A 21,848-nucleotide genomic window follows, 5' to 3' on the forward strand; every position below is an offset into this window, starting at 1 on the left:
CTGTGTTCCTGGGCAAATGCTGCCAAAACTCAGGTGCCTCAACTCGGGTGCCTCTTCTGGAACACAAGTCCTGTGAGGAGCAGCTGAGGGAACAGGGGGTGTTTAGCCTGGAGAAGAGAAGGCTCAGGAGAGCCCTTACTGCTCTCTACAACCACCTGAATGGATACTATAGCCTGGTGGGGGTTGGCCTCTTCTCCCAGGCAACCAGCAACAGGATGAGTGGGCATAGCCTCAAGCTCAGCTTGGGGAGGTTTAGGCTGGACATTAGGAAGAATTTCTTCACAGAAAACATTGCAATATAGGGATTTGCGCCTAGGGAGGTGGTGGAGTCACCATCCCTGGATGTGTTGAAGACTGGATGTGAACACTGGAATGAACGCAGGGAGGTACTGGAGGTGCTTAAGACAGGATGTGGCACTTAGTGCACTCCAGGGTCTAGCTGGCAGGTTGGACTCGATGATCTCCAGAGGCCTTTCCCAACCTGATTGATTCTGTGACTCTTCAGTTACCGTCACAGCACCACCGGCCTGTGGAGTCCACAAGCTGCACTTCCCACTCGGGAGGGACTGTCTCATCCGCGCGCTTACGGCCGGGAGGACCAAAGGCGCTTTTATCACGACATGAGTGCATTAATTTAAATTTTCTCTTAGCGATTCTTCCCCGCCAGATGGGAAGCCGCCATGGCGGCGAGACAAAGGCAGTCGAAAACCACCCCCGGCTCGCCTCCGCCTCGCTCCCGGACGGGGAAGGAGAGCCCAGTGGGCAGAAGCGGATGGAGGCGGGCGGGGCCGAGGCGCGGGGCGGTACCGGCGCGGGCGGGCGGCCGCGGTGAGCGGCGCTGCGCGAGTCCCGGCGGGCGTGGGCGCGGAGGGGCGGCGGAGCCGAGGCCGCACGGAGGGACGGGACCGGGGATCTGTCGGTATGGGCCCGTCCCGGCCGCCTTCCGCCCCGGAGCGGAGCGCCCTAAAACCCGCCGCGGCGCTGAGCACAGGGCGCTGGGGGAAGGAAGGAAGGCATCCGCTTGGAGCGGGGTCTCGGGTATCCTCTTGGGGTGCGGGGCCGAGGGCTGGGCCGGGCCCCGCCTGCAGCCCGGGCCTGCCTCGCCGCCAACCCGGCGCGGTGGCGTCAGTGAAGCCCCAGCGGCCCGGGTGGAGCTCTCAGCTGAGCGTTTTCCTTGTTCCGTGATAGCACTTAGAGAAAACAGTGCCCGAAGAACGTCTTTTCAAAGAGTTCACCCCAGGGAAGTAAAGATACATTGCTAGAGCAAGGGTTATGGTGTCGCTTTGGCACGTTGATCTGAGCCACCTTGGAACCCATAGGAGTGCCCTAAGTTGAGGGTAAAAGTATCCACCCTTAATGGTAAATGGATAGTAGGAGAAATATGCAAATGAACAGTCAGTACGACACGCAGCATTTAAAAAAACCCACTTAATTAGCAAAGAGGTTCTTTAGAATCTTAGCAACAATTTGGTTTGCCATTGAGGGTGAAGGCTCTCAAAGACAGGGCCTCTTGATTTTGTCCCTCTGCAGAGATCACAGTGATGCATTGCTGTTCCAGTGAGTGAGCGTTGTGGTTTGTTGTGTCATATTTCTGAGGGAATTGTGGAAATGCAGAGCACAGCACTCCAGTGGGGTGAACCAGTGAACTTAGGAAGAGAGCAGTGTGTGCCAACAATATTTCAGCATCCAACAGCAAAATTGTATTTTTTTTCTGCTGCTGGGAATCCTGAAGTGCCTTTCAGGAAGGGCAACTTAGAGGAAAAAAAAGCCTTCAATAACAGTATCAATTGCAGTTATCTTTGCTTGAGTTTCAGATACAATCATTATGCGTTAAGAGCATAGCAGCTTCAGCATTTGGCATTTGTTCTGGTTTTGGCATTTGTTACCTCTTAAGTCTTTGGAGGGACATATGCAAGTCCATCTGGCAATAACATAGGATTGAAGAGAAGAGGCTTCTAGTGAACTCTCAGAAGCTCTCTGATGTGGAAAGCATGTAGAAAAAAAATGCAGTTGGCTTAATGTTGTGTAACAATTTATTAGTTGTTCTTGACATTTGATCATACAATATTAGAATTATTTAGCATGGAAGGGGTCTCTGTAGGTCATTGGTTCAATTCCTTGCTTAAAGCAGTGCTGTTATCAAAGTTAGAGCAGGTTGCTTTAGGCCTTGTTTAAGCTTTCTCTTGAAGGATTTGAAATGGAGTTGAAAGTTGGGTGTGAAATTTAGCCAGATTTGGACAAAGTGTCCCAAGTTTTGGAAAGTTAGGTACACAAAGTTCTCATTCTTATGGTTGTCCTCAGAGACACCTTTTCTGTCAAAGTGATACTCCATATCAAAAGTGCGTGTGTGGGCTCATCTGTGGAGTGTAACCTCAAGATGACTCACTTTAAAAAAAGTCAGAGATATTCTGGGATTAAAACAATCTTTGCCTTTCTTACTAAACTTATGTGGAATGAATGAGGAAATTTTAGAGGCAGCTTTTCCCTTTGCTCCCCACAGAAAAATGAACCTTTATTCATATTTAGTATTAGCTAGAGCAATCCCTGTGGTTCCCTTATGATTCCATACTGATCTCACTGTGGCACCTATAGAATCTCTGCACCTGTTCCTGGCTTCTTGACAATGGGTCTGCTGTAAATGCTTCTGCCAGTTGAGATTTTGTCTAACCCCATTTTTGATGCACCCCATTGTGACCTCCCCCTTTGACTACGTGAATAAGGAATATTCTGATAGCATCTCACTAAAGCATCAGTGCTTCCCATTGCCCTCACAGATTCATAACCTTTGAGTGCACCTCTACATTCTTGTCTTCAGATAAAGCATACAGTATTGGGGGTTTCTTTGTTTAACTGTTCTTGAGTCATTTTATTAATTTTTTTTGTCTGGTTTTTGTGGGGTTCTACATGAACCTTTTCTGCATTAGCCTCTTTGCAGTTCATAGCAGCTTTGAGAGATTGATAAGTAGAGTCCTTTAAGTTTCAGATTTCTAAACCAGGTTGGTATTAATTAATAGTCCACGTACTTAATTCCACTCTTTGATTCCAGATTCTACCTGGACCTGCAGCAAAACGACTCCACCAAAAGAAACACCTTCAGAACAAAGATGAATATCGGGAAAGCTTACAGTGCTGCTAACATCAGCAATGGAACAGATCTAGCTATTGGCTTTACCTCTTCCACAGTAGCTGTCCTTCTGTTTGGGACAAACTTTGTGCCTGTCAAGAAATTTGATACTGGTGATGGTAAACTTACTTATATTATTTTCTTTGGCTATTTTTGCTTAAAAGAATAATATTTTACCAGCAAATTACTAGAGGCCATCATCACAGCCTTAATCCAGAGAGTATGTTCAATTTTGTCTGCTGTTGCTAGGGTATAAAGCAAAAATACTGCTTCAGGATGTGGCACATCTTGAGAAGGGCCTTTTCATAAGTTGTACACTTTGACAGTGATGATGTACATTTCATGACAATTCACAATGGAAGGTGCGATGTTCTTTGTTCTACCCTTGTATCAGATACATCAAGTGTTATTTATACATGAGGTAAAAGTTATTGGACTTTGGAGCATTACCTTTCAATTGTGCACCTTACATAAAAACCTGAGATTTTAGTAATTTTATTTGCTGACTTGTTCAGAGGAAATTTTCATGTTTATATGAAGCATAACCAATTATCAGATCTGTAAATGAGTAAATTTGCCATTTTGTTATTGTAATATGGTACCTGCATTGCAGGCTGGATATAGCCTCTGCTCTTTATGCCAAATATGACCCTAACAAGACAAGCTTGGGCATAAAGTTAACTGGTTTGCCTAATTGAATACTACCCTTCAAGAATATACAGAGGTAGAAGGGATCTGTTGCTGACCATCCTCAGTGTCTGGGATTACCAGAAAATCTTGAGCTTTGAAAAAGTCTCATCCTGTGCAGTCCTCTGTGTTAGCAGCTACTGGAGTGGTGGGAGAAGTTTACAGCAACTGAATATCACCTTTGTCAAAAGTCCATCAAAATTTTCATGTGTTTAAGAATTAGGGCTTGTGTGAACTTTGGCCAGCAAAGTGTCTTTTGCAATTCTGTAGGAAGAATTGTGATAAGGAAAAGGTTAACCAAATTATAACCCACCCTAAAAATACATCCCTTAAATAAATTATGAGGTTCCCAGCATTCACAAAGGCTGTGGCCACCTTTTTGATTTTTTTATCTACTAGTGTATCAAAGATAAACATAAACTGTTAAGATATTCACACATGCAGTATTCTACAAATTCCCTATTGTGTGCATTTGATTTTTCCATAGGCATGTTTTTCCAGTGGATTCTCTGTGCCTCCATATGGATAGTTTCTTTGGTGGTCAATTTGATCCAGAATTGCCCCCGGTTTTGGCCCCTGGCTATGGTTGGAGGTTTTGTGTGGGCTACAGGTGAGGATAAAGAGATTCCAATTCTTGAAACTTTTCCATATATAAGATATTAGTTATTTAATAGTTATTCAGTTCTTTAAAGCCTCACTGTTAATGGAACTGTACCCCTATGGTAAATACTGTTTTACTATGCTTATTTTATAAGAGGCAAATTCACACCAAAAATAACATTTAAAACTATATGGAGGAAAAGTCTATGTTCAGTGTATTTATTTTTGAAAACATTGTTTCATACTGCCTTGTAGCTTCCTAAATTTCTTTGCCTTCCAACCAAGCACAGAACCGAAAGCAAACATATACAAGATCACGTTCTATTTTTTACTGATTTCAGTTTTGGTTTTTGTATTTCAGGCAATGTTACAGTTGTCCCTATTGTTAAAACTATTGGCTTGGCTCTTGGTCTCTTGATATGGGCTTCTTTTAATTTGCTGACAGGCTGGGCAAGTTCAAGGTAAGTATGTTTTAAATCTTAAGTCATTAATTAATTAATAACATCATTAATGTTGGCAAGTGTTCATTTATAAGTGAAAACTTACCTGTAGAATCATAGCCATTCAGGTTGGAAAAGATCTTTAAGATCAACTCCGCCATTAATGTAGCGCTGCTAAGTCTACCACTATCCTATATATTAAAACTTTTTCCTTCTTAGTGGAAAGTACTCAAGTTAACTGTTTTAGCTTTTTGTATTTCCTGTTTTAATAGAAAGAAAAATGCCCAGTGATGTGATTGAGTCAATAAATAATGAATTTCTTAATGTAAAACTAGTATATATTTGCATTTTTTTTCTTCTGCAATCTGGTTTGATAAAATAACTTCAGTTCTTAAATATATATCTTTTAAAAATGCATGTTAAATTAAAGGTTGTTTTTGTAAAGTAGATGTTTTTTGCAAGCCAACTGAAGCACTGATTTAATACTAAAAATACTTACTTAGGCAGATTTATTTACATGAGTCAAGACTTCAAGGACTAGGTTATAATTTAGCTATTTGTATAGAGCCCATGCATCTAAGTGAAACTGGTTAAATGTTTCAGGTTTGGTTGGTTTGGAATTGATCCAGAAGAGGTATCAAGACCAATCTTAAACTATATTGGAGCTGGACTTTCACTTATAAGGTAGAAATTGATTCTTATAATTAATATCTGTTATGTAGAATACATATTTAATAACCAACCACCAGGATGATTTAACAAGAGAACAAATATATTGAATAATCTTTGGCAAATCCATATACTTCCAAATTCGTGAGCTATCCATACCTAGTTGGTCAGTGTTCATGTAGAAACAGACATGTTATCCAGAACAGGGGTGAAATGGTTATCCATAAACACAAAAATATATTTTTTTGCTGGTAGGCATGTTCAAGGCAAAGCAGAGTTGCATGGATTGCCTCTCTTCCTAGCTTATTCTAATGGTTGACTTCCCCAAATCCTGTTGGAGGACGGACTGACTAAAACAATCTTGTTGAGAAAACATCAGATCTCACTTCACTCAGTCAGGGGTACAAATCTTAGTCTCATAACAATAGAATATGCCACAGACTTCCTTCAGGATTTTTGGAAGGACTTTATTCTCTCTTTTTGCTTGTTTGCTCTTTGTATGAATCTGTATGTTTTGGTCCAAACACAGAGGAAAGAGGATCTTTGTTATGTAGCAGTGTTCTTGCTTTCCAGCTGGGTGGCTGGGAAGATGGCCCTAAATCCAAAGGCTTACTGTAAGCATGCTGGCAGAAGATTAACAGAATGCCTTTCAAAAAAGGAGGGTGTTAAGAACATGAAAATAAGCCATTTCTGACTGGTAGGACAGAGCTTCTGCCTTAGATTCATGATTTTGGCTTCCACTTTCCTTCTTATCTAAGAGTCTGCAGCTTTGTATCCATTCCTCTTACATGTGGCACGTGATTTTGGGAGGTACTGAGAAAATAGCAGCAGTACTGCTATTCCTGCCTGATGGATTCATGCAGATCACCACCTGCTTCCTGTTTCTGAGATATCATGGAGGAGTGACCAGCAGGGAGAGGGATTGCGAGCAGACATGTTTCCCTGGCAAAGTGCACAAAGCCTGTGCATGTTGCTCTGTGGAGCCCAGAAACAGGCTTTTCATTTTAGCTTCCTGTGTGAAATCTTTGTTTCCTCTGGAGGAAACTGACATCCTTGTATAACTATGCTTATTCCATCAGTAAGAAATGAATCCTTCTTCAAATGGAAATATTCCGTTTACAGCTAGGAGAAGAAATTCCTAGGGCATTAAAATGTTTTTTCATAAAAGTAAAGAACAGATCCTTGCAGTTCTGATTGCAGGTATTTACCTGGTCTCCTGGAGGCAAGGTTAACAGTAGTAATATTACCATTTTTTCTCCATTTTATTCACTTAATGCACTGAGCAATATCCCTTTTCCTTCTGTATGCTCACAAGGCCCTGTAGCAGCAGTATCCCATTCCTCACATATGATGGAAGACTAAACATTAGTATTTTTTCATGAATATAGAGGCAATTCTATGCGGGTTTAAGCTGTTTGATATAGAATTTTCAAGTGTGTATTCCATTTGTGTGGGGTATGGTACAAAAGGCAGTGTTAGCTAAAGCATCTGTTGTTAATATGGTTGTAACTACATACTGTTAAAAGATGATGTTTCAATAATACATAAGAGGAAAGATCTATGAAGTGAACAAAAACTGATTTATTTACTTTCATTTAGATTATGTTTTAGCTAAGTAAAATTAATAACTTTAAATTATTACATTTACATATTTTATGTATATATAATCATAGTAAGTTATGACTTTAAAGCAATTGCATTTTTAAATATACTGCAGTGACTCTAGGGTAATAATGAAAACAAAGGAATATGCCTCAAAATAAAACTTTTGTCTCTGGACACTAAATGTTCTTATAACTGACATGGTATTTATTGGTGTATTTTTCTCTTCTGAGTGCTGTCATATTTCTTTTTATAAAAACTGAAGTCCAGAGTTCTTCAACTTCATTAGAAAGCACACCTTTACTGAGAGAAAGTGTAAGTACTCTACAGTTATTTTACAGCAGTGAAAATACATATCCATTTTAAAACAAAAAATATGTTTGTTAGTCAAGTTTGCTAGGATATGATAGACTACATAAAACAACACAAATATGTACTGATTGTATCTTAATCTGGGGATCTTGGACATCATTTTTGATATTAGCAAAAGATATTCCCAATTGTTCTTTCTTGTCAGCTTTAGATGGCTTATAAAGTCCTTCTTCATTATGATGGAGATTATATAGAAGAGTGTATTACTTTCTTACATGAAAAGAGGAAGCAATTTCATTTAAACATTAGCTGTAAAGCTGTGAGGGCGCTTAGGTGAAAGGCCAGGTTTTTGCCCTGTTGCAGAGCCAGGAGGCTGCCAAGAGTTGCTGACTGTCATCAGCTGTGGCACAGGCTGGAGGCCAGTGACAGGGTACCAGATTGGCTGTCTGCTCCCTAGGGAGCCCAGAGTATGCAAGGAGAGCTGGAGAACTACAGGCTCCTCCTATTAATGTACCTTCCTGCTGGAGGTCAGTGCTCAGTGGCTGCCTGAACAGAGAGCCCTGAGAGTTTTCTAGCTGTGCTCAGTGCTCACTAGATGTTCCAGTCCACCAGACTGAATCACAGAAGACTTTTAAAAAATTGCATGTTTTAAGAAATCAAAATAAACCAAATTTGCATTGGTTTTTTGCAGTCTATAAATGTTTCTGAAGAGACCACTGAGGACTCATGGGTGAACAAGCTTTCTCCAGCAAAGAGGAGACTCATGTAAGTTGCTCACAGTTCTTTTGCTGATGCATAGAAAGTAGCCAGAGAGTAGTAAAACAGTGTAAGAGCAGAATTTGTGATTTCCTAACAAAGTCGCACAATAAATGACAGGTTTTTACATACAAGTGTAGTGTGCAAATCTATATATGAATAGTTGCACAACTATTTAGATTATTCCATTGGCACTGTTGAGTGTGTCTAACCTTACCAATCAGGTATTAGGTACTACTGTGAAAAATATCATTTGGCAAAGGAAATAACAATATCAACTCAGTAATTACAGAGCTGGGTTTTAGCACCTAGTTGATTAGCACTCTAGCATAGAAGAAGCCTGTGCTAATGACATGCTTCCAGGTGTGGTTTCCAAGTGAACACAGCTGGAGAAGGCATGGCAGCATGGTAAGGACACAGTAAAAGTGCTTCAAAGTGGAAGCAAGCCAACAAGAAGCCTTGTGTGGGGAGTGGAGACTGCCAAGAGTACAGCAATCTGGAGATGGAGAAACAGACTGAAGAGTCAATGACCCTGGGAAATTACAAAGAGTATATAGATGGCAACAACAAAGGTGAGGGTGGGAGCATTTTCAACTGAATTTTTGTTTGTTGTCCCCTAGCTCTGCTTTTAGGAAATCCTAGTTATTTAATTTCCTGTGTCGTTAATCTAGATTGCTGGCTTTTGCAGCAGGCATTGTTTGTGTTGTTTGGCTACAAAGTAGGAAGAAACTATGTGAACCATTTCTCTACCAGAAAAAAAAAAAGTGCTAAAATGTTTTACTTTTATGGCTAGCAATTTTTATATGATGCACAGTTTTTATGTGCACTACTGGGCTTACACATGTTGTCTACTTCCTTAACTCATGCAAGGCTATTTTCTCCTATTTTTGTTCTTTTAAAGAGGATGTAGCCTGGCTGTAGTGGCTGGAATACTCTATGGTTCCAGTTTTGTACCAGTACTTTACATCAAGGACCATGGAAGAAGAAATGAAACTGTATACACAGGAGCAAGTCAGTTTGGTAAAGGCTTATAGATCACTTCTACTTCATTTCATCATTGTGTTCTGCTCCTTTTTTGAAGGCATAGGGTGAAGTTTTTGATATGCCTGAAAATATACTGTGACAATTTATCCGTTCTGCGCTACTTTAGGTGTCATAATCATAGCCCTAGCACTCCCTTTTACTCAGAGGTTAATTACACCATAAAAAACACTGAGAAGCAGCCCAAAGACTACCATACTTAACTCACAGGTATGTTTCTGAAGGCATTAAATACTAGCATTCTCAAAATACAGAGTTTGTATGAGTGGAGAATGAGGACAGGAGCTTGCCAGTTGCCAACAGCAATAAAGGAAGAGAAGATTGATCATAACAGATGAGGAGAGCATACATGTAACAACATAAGTAATTAAAACCATGTTGGTTTTTTAAATTGAAACCATTTAACATAAGCCTAATTGCCATTTTCAAACAACATTCCCCCAGGAACATTTTCCTTAAGGTTAAGGTTATACTCTTATCAGGTAATGCCTGAAGCACCTTAAGAGCAAAGTACTGCTGAGAACACATAATGTCACCATTTTCATATACATTTTCTCTTGAATACTGCAATGTATGTATTCCCCAGCCAGGCAAAACAGATGTTGTCATTACCATAACTGCCTTTCCTGTTGAGAATTTATAGCTCCAAGGAGACAAGGATCACCTTGCCACATGCTTCTGCTTCACCAAGTTGGAAATATGCTCTTAGCATGTACAAAATCCATAAAGGGTTTGTTGTTGTTCATAATTATAGTGATCAAAATTATGATACATCCTTCAAGATTAAGAAAGGACAAAACTGAGCTATATATAGCTTACATAGTCTGTGCAGTTGTCTTGCCTTTAAATGTACAGAACAAAACAAGGATACAGGAACATAATTACAACTTCTCTTGACCATCTGCAATTATGTAGAATACCCTACCCAGTTTTGTAGCCTCACCTGTGGATTTTCTCAAGGTTGTATTAAGTTTATTCAGGAATGTGTAATAGAGTTCTGAAAATAACAGCTCATAGAAATGTTTAGAAGCCTGTAATAAGTCAACTCAGCATTTATTTCATATTTAATAGGTGTCACTGATTGTATGCATCCACAGACTGGCAGCTGTGTTCAGCACAATGAGATTTGAATTTGAATTCTTAGGAGTAGCACCTTTATGCATTTTTGTCTATATAAGTGTTATCAGTGAATATAATTTTGTTAAAATTAATAACTGGTGTTTTTACTAACATTTTGTAATTTCTCTTCCAGATTTAGATTATGTTTTTGCACACTTCAGTGGAATATTTCTTACAAGTACTGTCTACTTTTTGATCTATTGTGCAGTCAGGAAGAATAAACCTTATGTTTATCCCCAAGCCATATTGCCAGGTATGACTGTTTTTTAAATCAGTATTTCACTTCAGCTACTTTTTTGGACCATTTTGCAGTGATTAGTTCAAGTTATGTTCACCTTTCAAGTATCTTCTTGTCTCTTTTGAAAGAACACTATTAGGTTACTTAATTAAGGGTAGGAGACAGCGGTAACTTTTGTTCTAATCTGAGAAGAGAACAACGTGACATTGCAGATTTTCAAAAAGTGATTGCCAGAACGGAGAGCACATTGCCCAGAAAATAATAAATTGATTTGCTACTTCAGTTTGAGTAGCTGATTTTTATTCTTCGAGCTTTGGTTTAGTTTGCCAGAGCCAGCTTGTTAAAGTAGTTAATGTACTAAACTACTTCTATACAATTGCTTTATTATGCTACAGGTATGAAACTTCCACAAACTGCAGCCCATACCTTGCTATGCATGTTTTTGATTGGGATTTATTTTTCTAGGGTTTGTTTCTGGTGTGCTTTGGGCAATAGCCAATTGCTGCTGGTTCCTGGCCAATCACTATCTCAGTGCTGTTGTCAGCTTTCCAATAATTACTGCAGTAAGTATATAAAAAATAAAATCTCTAACTAGAATTAAAAGTGAATGGGTTTTTTTGCCCTTCTGTCTTTGGATTTCAGTTGAAATTATGATGGGTCTAGAGCATTGTTAGTCAAAATTATGCAGTGCCTACTTTGCTTGTCTGCACTAGTCTTTGGATTTTTAGGAACATGAATGACTGTGACAAGCACCACTTTGGTCAATGTCAAGCATAAGAAAAACTAGATGAATTGAGAGTGTGAGTCTTCAGGTTATGTAAAAGCCAAAGCTTTGTAAACAGAATTATATCAATATTAACTAATTGAAGTGATTTTAAGAAGAATTTTTTATGCTTTCATCCCAGGAAGTACATTTTGGTCTGGATGTTTTTGAATTTGTGAATTTTATCCCCTAGTAGTCATTTTGCTTGCTTAAGTAATTTTTTTCTTTTTACAGTTTGTGAACAAACAGAACAGATTATGTACTATTGAAAATAATGTTCTTATGCAAATGTGTGGAAAATAGTTTGGCCTGGTCTGTCTCTGTTTTATTCCTGTTCATGATGTACCTTTAAAGCATAAATTCCAATTACTAGGTAAAAGTAAACTTTGCATTTACTCTTTTGACACTGCCCTAGTTGGTAATACAAAGGTGGCAAATGGGAGTTAATAAATATTAAGGCCAAAGTTTTGCCTAACAGCTGTATTTTGGGAGCAAACTAATGAAACAGCTTTAATAGGGATTAAGCTTTGCCTTAAGATGCAGTAAGTCAAAATACACTCTGTAGTGTGCAAAGAAAAAAAAAACCTTGGGATTATTCTAATTAGAAATTGAAGGATTAATGGGAAGCAGTTTTAGTAATTTAGTTATCAGTATGCCTGAAGGACAAGGATGTAAAATCACAAAATGAAAAATAAAAGGAAGCACTGATGAGAAACTGCCTATCTGGACCACATGTTCAGAACTGCTGCATTACTTCACTCTGGAGAAAATTTTTAAAGAGGTATTCATCACATCCCTTTAACACTTTGTTCCATTTTTTTCGAAGTGCATTCCTCTCACAGCGCTTATTATCTATAAAGTGAAATAACCCCTCAAATAATAGTTGGCAAAGTCACTAGGAAACAGCACCCACACATATATTCAGCATGAGACACTGCTTGCTGCTTCTGTGTCCCATCAGCTGCATTGAGGATGAAGAGAGGAAGGTCACTGGCCAAACATCTGTCAAGTTTCTCAGAACAGCTCTAATGCAAAGCATTAACAGAGCCAGTTTTTGCTTCGTGTTCAGATATCTTCTCATGAGAGATGAAAATTCTGATCCTTTGTCCCTCAGGGGAAAAACTCTATTACCAAGAGTGCCTGGAAGTTGCTGTTGTGTATTAGTGTTTGCTGTTAGCCAGGAAACCTGGCTACAACAACATCACAGAAAACCAGGAGTTTCCCTGACCTGTCTCCCTGGCTGGCTTTGTGCTTTGTCCAGATGCCAGCTATACAGGAAATACATCTGTGTTTGTCTCTTGATAACCTACTGAGTGATAAAATCAAACTTTGTCCAGTAGTTAGTCATGCTAATAAAGGAAATGTTAGGAAACATTGTGGACTCTTAATTTGGACTAAAGTGAGGCATGTTATTTGGAGTCCACTGAAAGAACGTGTAACAGCTGGAACAGACTCTGCAGTGTAATGTAGAAAGAAGTTGTGCCTACTGAAAAAAAAAAACCAAAAAAACCCAGTTTCTTGACTCTTTAGCCCTTCCTGAAGATTTTATTGTATCTTACTTAGTAAATATTTCAGTGATGTTTATGCTTTTGACATGAGTGCTTTATTTATACAGAATGGAAAGACTTAAATGTGTTATGCAGACAAAATTCAACCACCCTGAGAATAGTAATGAGACAGAGTAAATTTTAATGAAGTGCTGCAATGTACATATTAATCTTATTCTTTAGGGTCCTGGCCTTGTTGCTGCAATGTGGGGAGTCCTTGTATTTAAGGAAATCAAGGTAATGTAATTAGGTCTCTCACCTAATAACTCTTGCTTGCCTCTATGTGTAGAGACAGCATGACTTGGTATACAGCTGTATCTCAGATTCCTCTTCCTTACGAGTATTGCATTATTAAACTGAAAGTGATATCATGCCATATTAAGTTTTCCAAGAAACCTGAAGAACTGTGAACAATTTTTAATAGGAATGAGGATTTTAGTTCCATGGCTGTATGAGGGGCAGTGGATGTAAATGAAGACTGTAGCCAGGAGGCAGGATGCTAGGCACTGCCTGAAGACAGTTTGCATTTGAGCCAGTTCTTTCAGTGGAGCAGGGGAGTGAGCAGTTGTCCCAATAATGCATCAGCAAGTAGATATGTTTTTAGGGTCAGGTTCAACAAAGGATGTAAAAATGCAACAGCTATTGTAATTACAGTTAGTATTACATTGTTATTATTGTTATTAGAAATGTTATTGTTGTAATGACCTTGGTAATTACAGTGTAATGTAAAGATTCTAAATTGATACAGCAGTGGTTGTCTACAGCCAGCTAATTTACTGGATTTTAACATATAGAGCAGAACTTAGTTTTCTAGTGGAATCTGAAGCTGAATGATAGCAGTGTAACACCAGATTCTTTTTGCCAATCTATCCAGGATCCATAGGTGCCTAACTTGGATCTAGAACTAAAAGTTCTGTCTCCCACTGCAGATTAGTGTTCTGCCAAAGTAGAAGATCATAATGTTCATTACCCAAGTCTTTTATAACTCTCTAAGCCTTTCATTCTTTTCATATAATTTCCACCTAAATGAAACTTAGTACTTTGTTCTACTTTTTTTTTTTCAAGTGGTATCAATAATGACAAGATGATATTTTCCTTTTTCTCTTCTTTTGCCTGTGCAGGGACTGAAAAACTACATGCTACTGTCAGTATCGTTTTGCATCATTTTGGCTGGATCACTTTCCACAGCTTTTTCTAAAGTTTGAAAAGACCTTCTGGACCAGTAGATGGTGCTAGCATTTAACACAAATAGAAAGATCATGTTGATAGATCACAATACATAACAATTTTCAAAATGTATGTCCAACATTTACAGTAACTTACTTCAGCCAAGTGGAAAATGAAAACATTTGGCATGAAAGAAAATCTGGAAATATTTGTTCCTGTTTTTCTTGGAATAGTAAGAAAATCAAAGGACTTTGATTAATCAAAGCTAAATGATTTTATTGTTAGTAATTTTTTGATTTTTTCATTCAGGTGCTAAACTTCATGTCGTCATAAATTTTGGATAAATTGTTGTGATAGTGGATAGTGATTTTAATGTTAGTTTATAATACTGTATGTGTTTGCAAGCTGATTAGTTTTATTAAAACATTTTTCTTACTGACTTAAATATGAGATACATCTTGAAATATTCCTTATGAAACTGATACACATGAAGATAATAAAGCTTTTCTTTTATTTAGAATCATTATTCTTTACATTCATTAGTTTACATGAAAATATCTTCCAGTCACTTCAGATTGTGAAGGAAATTGAGTAAAAAGGGTGCTGCAAAATAAACTACTTTTGTTTCATGTTTTCCATAACCACCACTAACAGGGACAACTGTTTATTTTCTTACTTGTGGCAGCTAACCTTCATGTATACAGAGCATGTTATTTGAATCTCCCCTTAGCCTTTTCTTCAATACATTGGACAACCCCAGCTCCTTCAGTCTTCTCTTGCTTGTAACTTGCTTGCAATTTCTCTGTATCTTTCCTGATAATAGAATGGTTTGGCTGGAAGGGACTTCAAAATCATCCAGGTCCCAACCCCTCTGCTAAGGACAGGGATGCAGTTCACTAGACCAGGTTGCTGAGAGCCCCATCCAACCAGACCTTGAACACTTCCAGAGATAAGACATGAGCAGCTTCTCTGGGCAGCCTGTTCAAGTCTTTCACCACCATCTGAGTAAAGAATTTCATGCTAACATCTAATATAAACCTAACCTCTTTCAGTGTAAAACCATTGCCTCTTGTCTTATCACTGTCTGCTTGTATAAAAAGTCCCTCTCTCTCCTTTTATACAGCACCTTAAACTTCTGGAAGGCTGCTGTGAGGTTTCCCTGAAGCTTTCTCCATGCTGATCTCTCACTAAATGGACTGGGTCTGTATAGAATACCAAAACATGGCAGTCAGGCTAGAGTCTTGTAGTCAAAAACTAGGAAGAGCAGCAGTAAGACTGTGGGTGTTTTTTTGCCATCATGGCTTGATATTGTTAACATGTTTAGATTGTAATCATAATTTCTCCTTTCTCCCACCATTCTTTGTATGCTCTGCACCAGATTTGATTTTAGAACTGTTACTCAACCTGCTTTTTCCCATCTTCTGTTGTTTATTCCTACCTAGGTCTCAGAACTTGGTGTCTGACAGTTTTTCCCCCTTTAAGGCATTTCTCTAATTTTGGTCTGTATGTTAAACTTGTCCTCCAACAAGGTGGCAGCATTTTTCAGCCAGATGTCATCTGCAAATATAATAAATGTACTCTCTTAATTACTATAAATAATTAATGAAAATGCTGCATGTTACTGGCCTTTACTTATATTTTGGTATCTAATACTTCTTTTTACTCTTCAGGGAACAATTGATTAACCTGTGAGTACAATTTTCCTATGTCTTGCAGTGCTTTTGTTTGGACTGCATTCTCAGAGCTTTTACATAATATCAGGTGGAAAAGTCAAGGTACATGATGTTTTCTACCCTAACACCTGATATTAAACTGAAAACTGGTATTTTTTTTTCTGTCCAGTGCCCAGGTCAGGCACAATTTCTCCTTGACAAGCATTGACTGTTACTTACCTAGCCATTATTCTATTGACTCAGACAAGGAAAAGTAATATATTCACTGTGGTTTTGAGATAACTTGAATTAAACAGGACATTTATTAATTTCCTTGGTTCTGTTTAATTTCTTAAAATTCACAGTCTTAAGGATTCCCTTCTTAAATATTCCAGGAAGTTATTCCATGCCAGAAAGTTGCTGATCGACAAAGAACTGGAAAAACCAAAACACAATTTCCTCAGGCTCCTCAGATTTACAGATAGGCTTTAATATGGCAATGAGGTGCATACACTTCACTGTTTATGTACAGTAAATTACTAATGCCTTAGTCCTGCTCCCTGGGCGGTGCAAAGGCAGCAGCAGGACAACCTGCCTTGAGCAAGCAGGTGATGGTGGAGGGGCAGGTGCCTGCCCTGCACAGACCCTCTCCTGGCCAGGGGGAGCCACGCTCTCAGCAGTGAACTCTGCAGGAAATGTCCTTCCTGCTTCAGGCAGCTGCTCTGGGCTGTTCCAGTGCCCCTGCATGGAGGATGGCCAGAGGGTGCTGGTTTTCCAGCCATGCTTCCAACAAGACTATGCCTGCTCCACCTCAGGAGCAACACAGATGCAGGCATGCTATCAGAGTTTTGGAACTCAAGGGCTTCGTGGTGTCTAGAATTATGATCACTTTAGGTAAAGAAATGTCACTTTTAGATGAAGAAAAGAAACTTGGTTGCAGTATTCCATGCTGAGCTGTACAGGAAATGTTACAAACTGTACGTTCTGTTCATCATCTCTGTAACAGCTATGACTTTAAAGGGATATTACATTTACTACAGGAAAAAATCCCAACCAAACTAGTAACCAGGGGCGTTTTCTTCACAAATAGACATAGACCTATTTCAGCTATGGAGAAGATACATGCGCCTGTGGCTGCCAATATTTCCATGATGATGAGAGACAGAACTTCCACCCTTTCTTCTTTCCCCATCCTGTATACATTCCCTGGGATAGATGATCTTACAGCCTCTGCTGTCTCTCTTGGGGGATGCTGTTAAATTAACTTTGAATACAGGCACAGCATTCATCTACTGGATATGATTACAGGAAACAGTTAAATCTTCCAGGGCAGGAGCACCTTTGCATTTCCTAAATTTTGTACAAGATCATTGATTTTTCTGGGGGGGAGGGAAACAAACACAGAAAAAAAACAACAACAAACAAAAACCACCTGAGCTCCTGTCCATAGCAATTGCCATGTAAATAAATGTTTGTAGTCTGATGCAGTTCTCCAGTCTATGTTGTAAAGCTATCAGATGTGCAGGCTTAATTGCTGACTGCTAGGATGTTAATTAAAAATCTTCCTTATGACAGCTCAAGTATGGCCTTTATTAAAAATTTTTTTAGAAGCTATCCTATTAGATTTGACTTGTTGACTGCAAGATAAAAAATCCCACCTCTTCCAGCACTTTTCTGTGAAAAGTCCCCTGTGGCATTCCAAAATAATTTTTGTGATGTTCACTTGGAATATGTTGTGTAAATATTCCACTCGTTTCTGAGATTTTTCTTGGTCTTGACATTTCCATTTAGAAATAACACTGTTACTTCTTTCATGTGAGGATGCTGGATTAACAGCATGTTTACAGAGTTATTTGTACAAAATGGTCTGGAAGTAACTGAGTTTAGTAAGAGAAAAATCTACAGCTAATATAAATTGTCCTGGTTCTGTTTATATCAACTTGTTTTTGTATAATTGGAAGAATCACATCTCTTGGAGAAAACTAAGCTTTCAAATATTTGTTTATGCCTGTTCAGCAACTTTTAAGAATATATTTGAGCTTGCTTTAAGAATTTTTCTCTGGTAATACTTAGAGGCAAAGTAGCCTTTAAAATATAGGTAAACTGGGAATTTTTGAAGATTTTTGTGCAGTCTTGTGAACTGGGGAACTTGGTGTCATCTTTTTTTAGATTTCTTTTATCTCTTTATTCCTTTGCCTATGTTAATTATCAGTGGATATTTTGAGGCTCACTGCCCTTCCAGAGTTTAATACCTTCATATTCTTAGTAAAAATTATTGTAAGTGGAAAAATAATTTAAATACAATTTCTCCTGTCTTCAAGTGTAAACAATGAAAACTGGTGCTTTTTTAATCCTAGATACATTTTATATTTCCTTTGCATCATAATTTTCAACTGATATTCAAGGTTGATTAAATACTATTTCAACTGTCTGACCTGATCCTTGAGCTTTCTTGCAGCTGGCCTAAAAATAAAATGAAAATTAAGATGATGCATGCTAACAATTACTGTTTTTTTTCTTTTCATTTTGGCATGTTTTCAAATATAAAACTGATGTTTAATGCCCTATTCCATAATTACTGAATTACTAATGGATTATACTTTCCTTTAGCTATATGTAATGCTGATAGATAGTGACATTGGAGTATATTATTTTAATTGCTGAAGTGGTGATTCTTACATTCTTCATGCTTACCATAATATATTTTTAAAAATCTAAAATATATTTAATTTTTAATAAATACCAAACAGTTCTTGTGTCTCTTGCTGCTCTGAAGGGCCTGTTTGAAAGTCTAACCTGAGAGAGGAAATAAAGGAAACAGGACCTGCATTAGTCCTGCTGCTATCAGTGATTCAGGCAGTCCTTGGGCAAGTAATTTGGCATAACCTCAGGTTTTGGTACTCATATAGGGACCAATTCACTGGTACTGACATAAACCATACCTAGAGATAATAAAGTTATTACTCGTGTCTTAGCATTTTTCATGTTGTAGATCTTCTAAAAACATTACCTGCAGAACTGGGAAACAAACCACACATCTTCCAGGACCAAAGCAGGGAAGAGGTACAGAGGATGAGATTTTTCATCTTACTACTTAATAAAATGAGAGAGCTTGTGGCAGCAATTTTTCTGTGCCCCTTGATTGGTTTACTGCAGTGAGGGAATCTGTCACAGCTCTCTGAACTAGTCTCACTGAACCTGTAGGCAAGCCTCAAAGGATATTGTTCATTGACACCATTCAGGGATCAGAATAAAAATGTTGCTGATTGTGGATAGAGGCTGGGGAAGAGGAGCATTTGTTCAGGAGTTGCAGAATGATAACTGTTCCCCACCTATATTTGTACACCTGAGCTTTGATCCCAGCCAAGAAAGAGCCCTGATAATACAAAAGCCACAGGCTCTTTGCAGATCCATCTCAAGAGAAGGGCTGATCTATTCCTTAACTGGATGGCAATATTTCACATCAGGTGGTGCTCTGACTCTGCAGGTTATTTTCCAGTTGATTTTATGTGCAATTGAAAGGTTGGAACTTGTATAAAAGCATCTCATGGCTTGTGTTCCTTGAAGCATTCTGTGCTTGTCAAGTTCAAAGGAAATGGTTTAGACTGTTGGCTTGTCTTACTTCCAGATGTACTTGCAGTGAGCATGCATGACCTCATCATCAATTTCTGCTTCAGATGTTTGTGTCTAGCATTTTCAAGTAGTTGAAATTTAGTGCATAAATCCAAAAATTAGCATTTCTATCTAACCAAAGCTTTATGTGATTAAAAAATAGCCTTGTTTGGATGTTTCTAGAATTTGGCAGCATAACACATTACGTTATGCGAACAACGAGATATTTATTACAAATAGGTTAAGCACTTGCATCTTGTGAGTTGTAACATACATTGTGTTTCCTTGACTTTCAAGAGGCTAGTCACCACATTCTACTTACGTTCTTCTAACTTTGCAGACATTGAAGTGAAATGCAAATGCTTGTCCTTTTTTCTTCCTCGGTTACATTGATTATAGTTCAGAGGCAGATAGATTCTTTTTCTTAACTTAGTGGGCAACAGTCGATTCAATAAAGCAATAGCAAATTTCACAGAAAGGAGGAAAAGCTGAACTATGTAGACATATTTCTGTAAGGGGTTGGTGATATCATGCCATGCTATTCTGTAGCAGATCACACTTTTTCATACTTTTATTTGGTAATTGTCATGTCCCCAGCATTTCCCTTTTTTTTACAGGAAATAGCGATAATCCAGTTAGGCTGATCCAATTAATAAACTTCTGCTATTGAATCTGGATTTCACTCATTGTTCTCTTTATGTGGGTCAAGTTGATTAAAGATTATGCCACTACCCAGCTGTTTGCTACTAACAGACACCTTGCAGGGAAACCAATGGATAGGATTGTGAGGGAGGTTGTGAACTTCTTGGCAAAAAACCAGCTACATTAACTTTCTTCACTATGACGAGGTCACCTGCGGAAATTCTGGGGGTGGGGAACAGCACTTTAACCTAGCACATTAAGAACATGTCCCTGCCACTTTTTATCTGTTTGTTGTGACAGAACTGCTCTTTCCAAAACCCTTTTGCTTTCCTCTTTGTTTTACTTCAGTGAGAAGATTCAACTTAATTTTTTTTACCTGAAGCTAAGAAATTTGCAAACGTCTGTAAATTTACCATGCCCTGCAAGGCTTGCAAATTTATTTGCTGCTTGTCCTATTTGGTATCATTTCCATGCCTTTACAGGTAACATCTTGATTTTACTAGAAATTCAGAATCCTGGCTGTTCCAAGCACAGTTTTTAATATGATCTTTTTAATATTATATGTTATTTATTAGCTATGCCTTGCACATTGCATCTTAAATATTGTCTGCTGTTGATTGCTGGGGCTGTTTAAGGATGAGATATGCAAAGTTTCATAGTCTCTTTCAGTTTTAAGTCTTCATAAAGTGTCATTGTGATAACTGCAACTTAAAACACAAGGAATTATCTTGTTTGCTGGGCCTCCATGAAATATGCCCTGACCAAGATTTGGAGATCTCTTACATTTCTTTCATGAGGAAGATCCAAAAGAGCATGGTTAGACTCCAGCAAATGGATTTCAAAGAGCTGCCATGCCATGAAATGACTTCTGAAAATTTAAAAGAATTAAGCACCCCAGTAACACTGTTCCACTCTGTCTTACATTAGTTGTGTCTATGTATCTGTTGCTAGAAACCTTAGCTTTCACATCAATGGCAACTTGCTGATGGAAAATTAGTCAGAATATCAAATTTTAGGGCTACCATCAAAACATTTCAAGGAATATCACAGATTCAAGTGACCAAGTTCTGTATATCTACAAATACCTAAAAGTGTAAATATCAATATATGTGTGTAGACATGTAGAGATACACTCTAAATTAGGTCCTTTTAGTTCAAAAAAGATCTGGGAGTTTTTGCAACTAGGTACCTGAAAATGTCAATTCCGTGATTAACAGCAGCTGAAAAATGCTAGCATGTTTGAAATTATTAAACAGTAAGGGGGGAAATATCACTATGTCAGTGTATAATTTCAATTCACTGATCACTGAAATACATGTTTAATGGATTTTTAAAAGTCATGCAGAAACAATAGATCTTCCCTTTTACAGAGTAATTCCTCCTTTAAGTAGCACAAGACCCAGCCTGAATGTGATAACATTGTCAAAATGTGATAACAACGTGTCCATACATTAACAACAAGAAACATGTTAATAGGTATTGATTAGTCACTGTGGCTTATGCAAGAAAAACTGAACACACAATAAAGTTATTAGAAATGAGGTCTGGAAGACAAGAGTGACTTTTTCAAAGAAATCATAATCAGTGTTTTGAAACTTATTCTCAGAGGATTTAGTACCCATTAGTATTAAAAACGGGTTCTGAGGCAATTAGTGAAAGATAAGGCCATTTCTGACTATCAGTCACTACAGCTGATCTGAATGGAACCTCTGACTCCAGCCTTTAAGCCACCTGATTTCCAGAAAGAGCTGTTTCATGAGAGAAAACATTTGATTCCAGACATAATCATTCAAAGTCCAATATTTGCAGACTTCAGCTATTCTACTACATATAGAGAACATACAATATAATTTCATTAAGGTGGTGATATAAATTCC

General features: G+C 38.3%; 1 protein-coding gene across 2 annotated transcripts; it reads left to right on the forward strand.

The window, feature by feature from the left end:
- The first annotated feature begins 812 nt into the window (after window positions 1–812).
- On the forward strand, window positions 813–14,585 carry TMEM144 (transmembrane protein 144). 2 transcript variants are annotated; one of them, XM_066549046.1, is made up of 12 exons: window positions 813–828; window positions 3,047–3,243; window positions 4,299–4,421; window positions 4,773–4,872; window positions 5,455–5,535; window positions 7,356–7,437; window positions 8,126–8,199; window positions 9,092–9,210; window positions 10,484–10,603; window positions 11,054–11,151; window positions 13,082–13,135; window positions 14,020–14,585. In XM_066549046.1, exons 2-12 carry the CDS (start codon window positions 3,105–3,107, stop codon window positions 14,101–14,103), a joined length of 1,074 nt encoding a protein of 357 aa, XP_066405143.1. In that variant the 5' UTR covers window positions 813–828; window positions 3,047–3,104; the 3' UTR covers window positions 14,104–14,585. The 2 variants fall into 2 exon arrangements, with proteins under 2 accessions (XP_066405143.1, XP_066405142.1); XM_066549045.1 differs by having other exon boundaries at window positions 823–919.
- Window positions 14,586–21,848: the final 7,263 nt, after the last annotated feature.

Source organism: Molothrus aeneus, chromosome 4, assembly GCF_037042795.1.
Source record: "Molothrus aeneus isolate 106 chromosome 4, BPBGC_Maene_1.0, whole genome shotgun sequence".
In the NCBI taxonomy this organism is placed as follows: Eukaryota; Metazoa; Chordata; class Aves; order Passeriformes; family Icteridae; genus Molothrus; species Molothrus aeneus.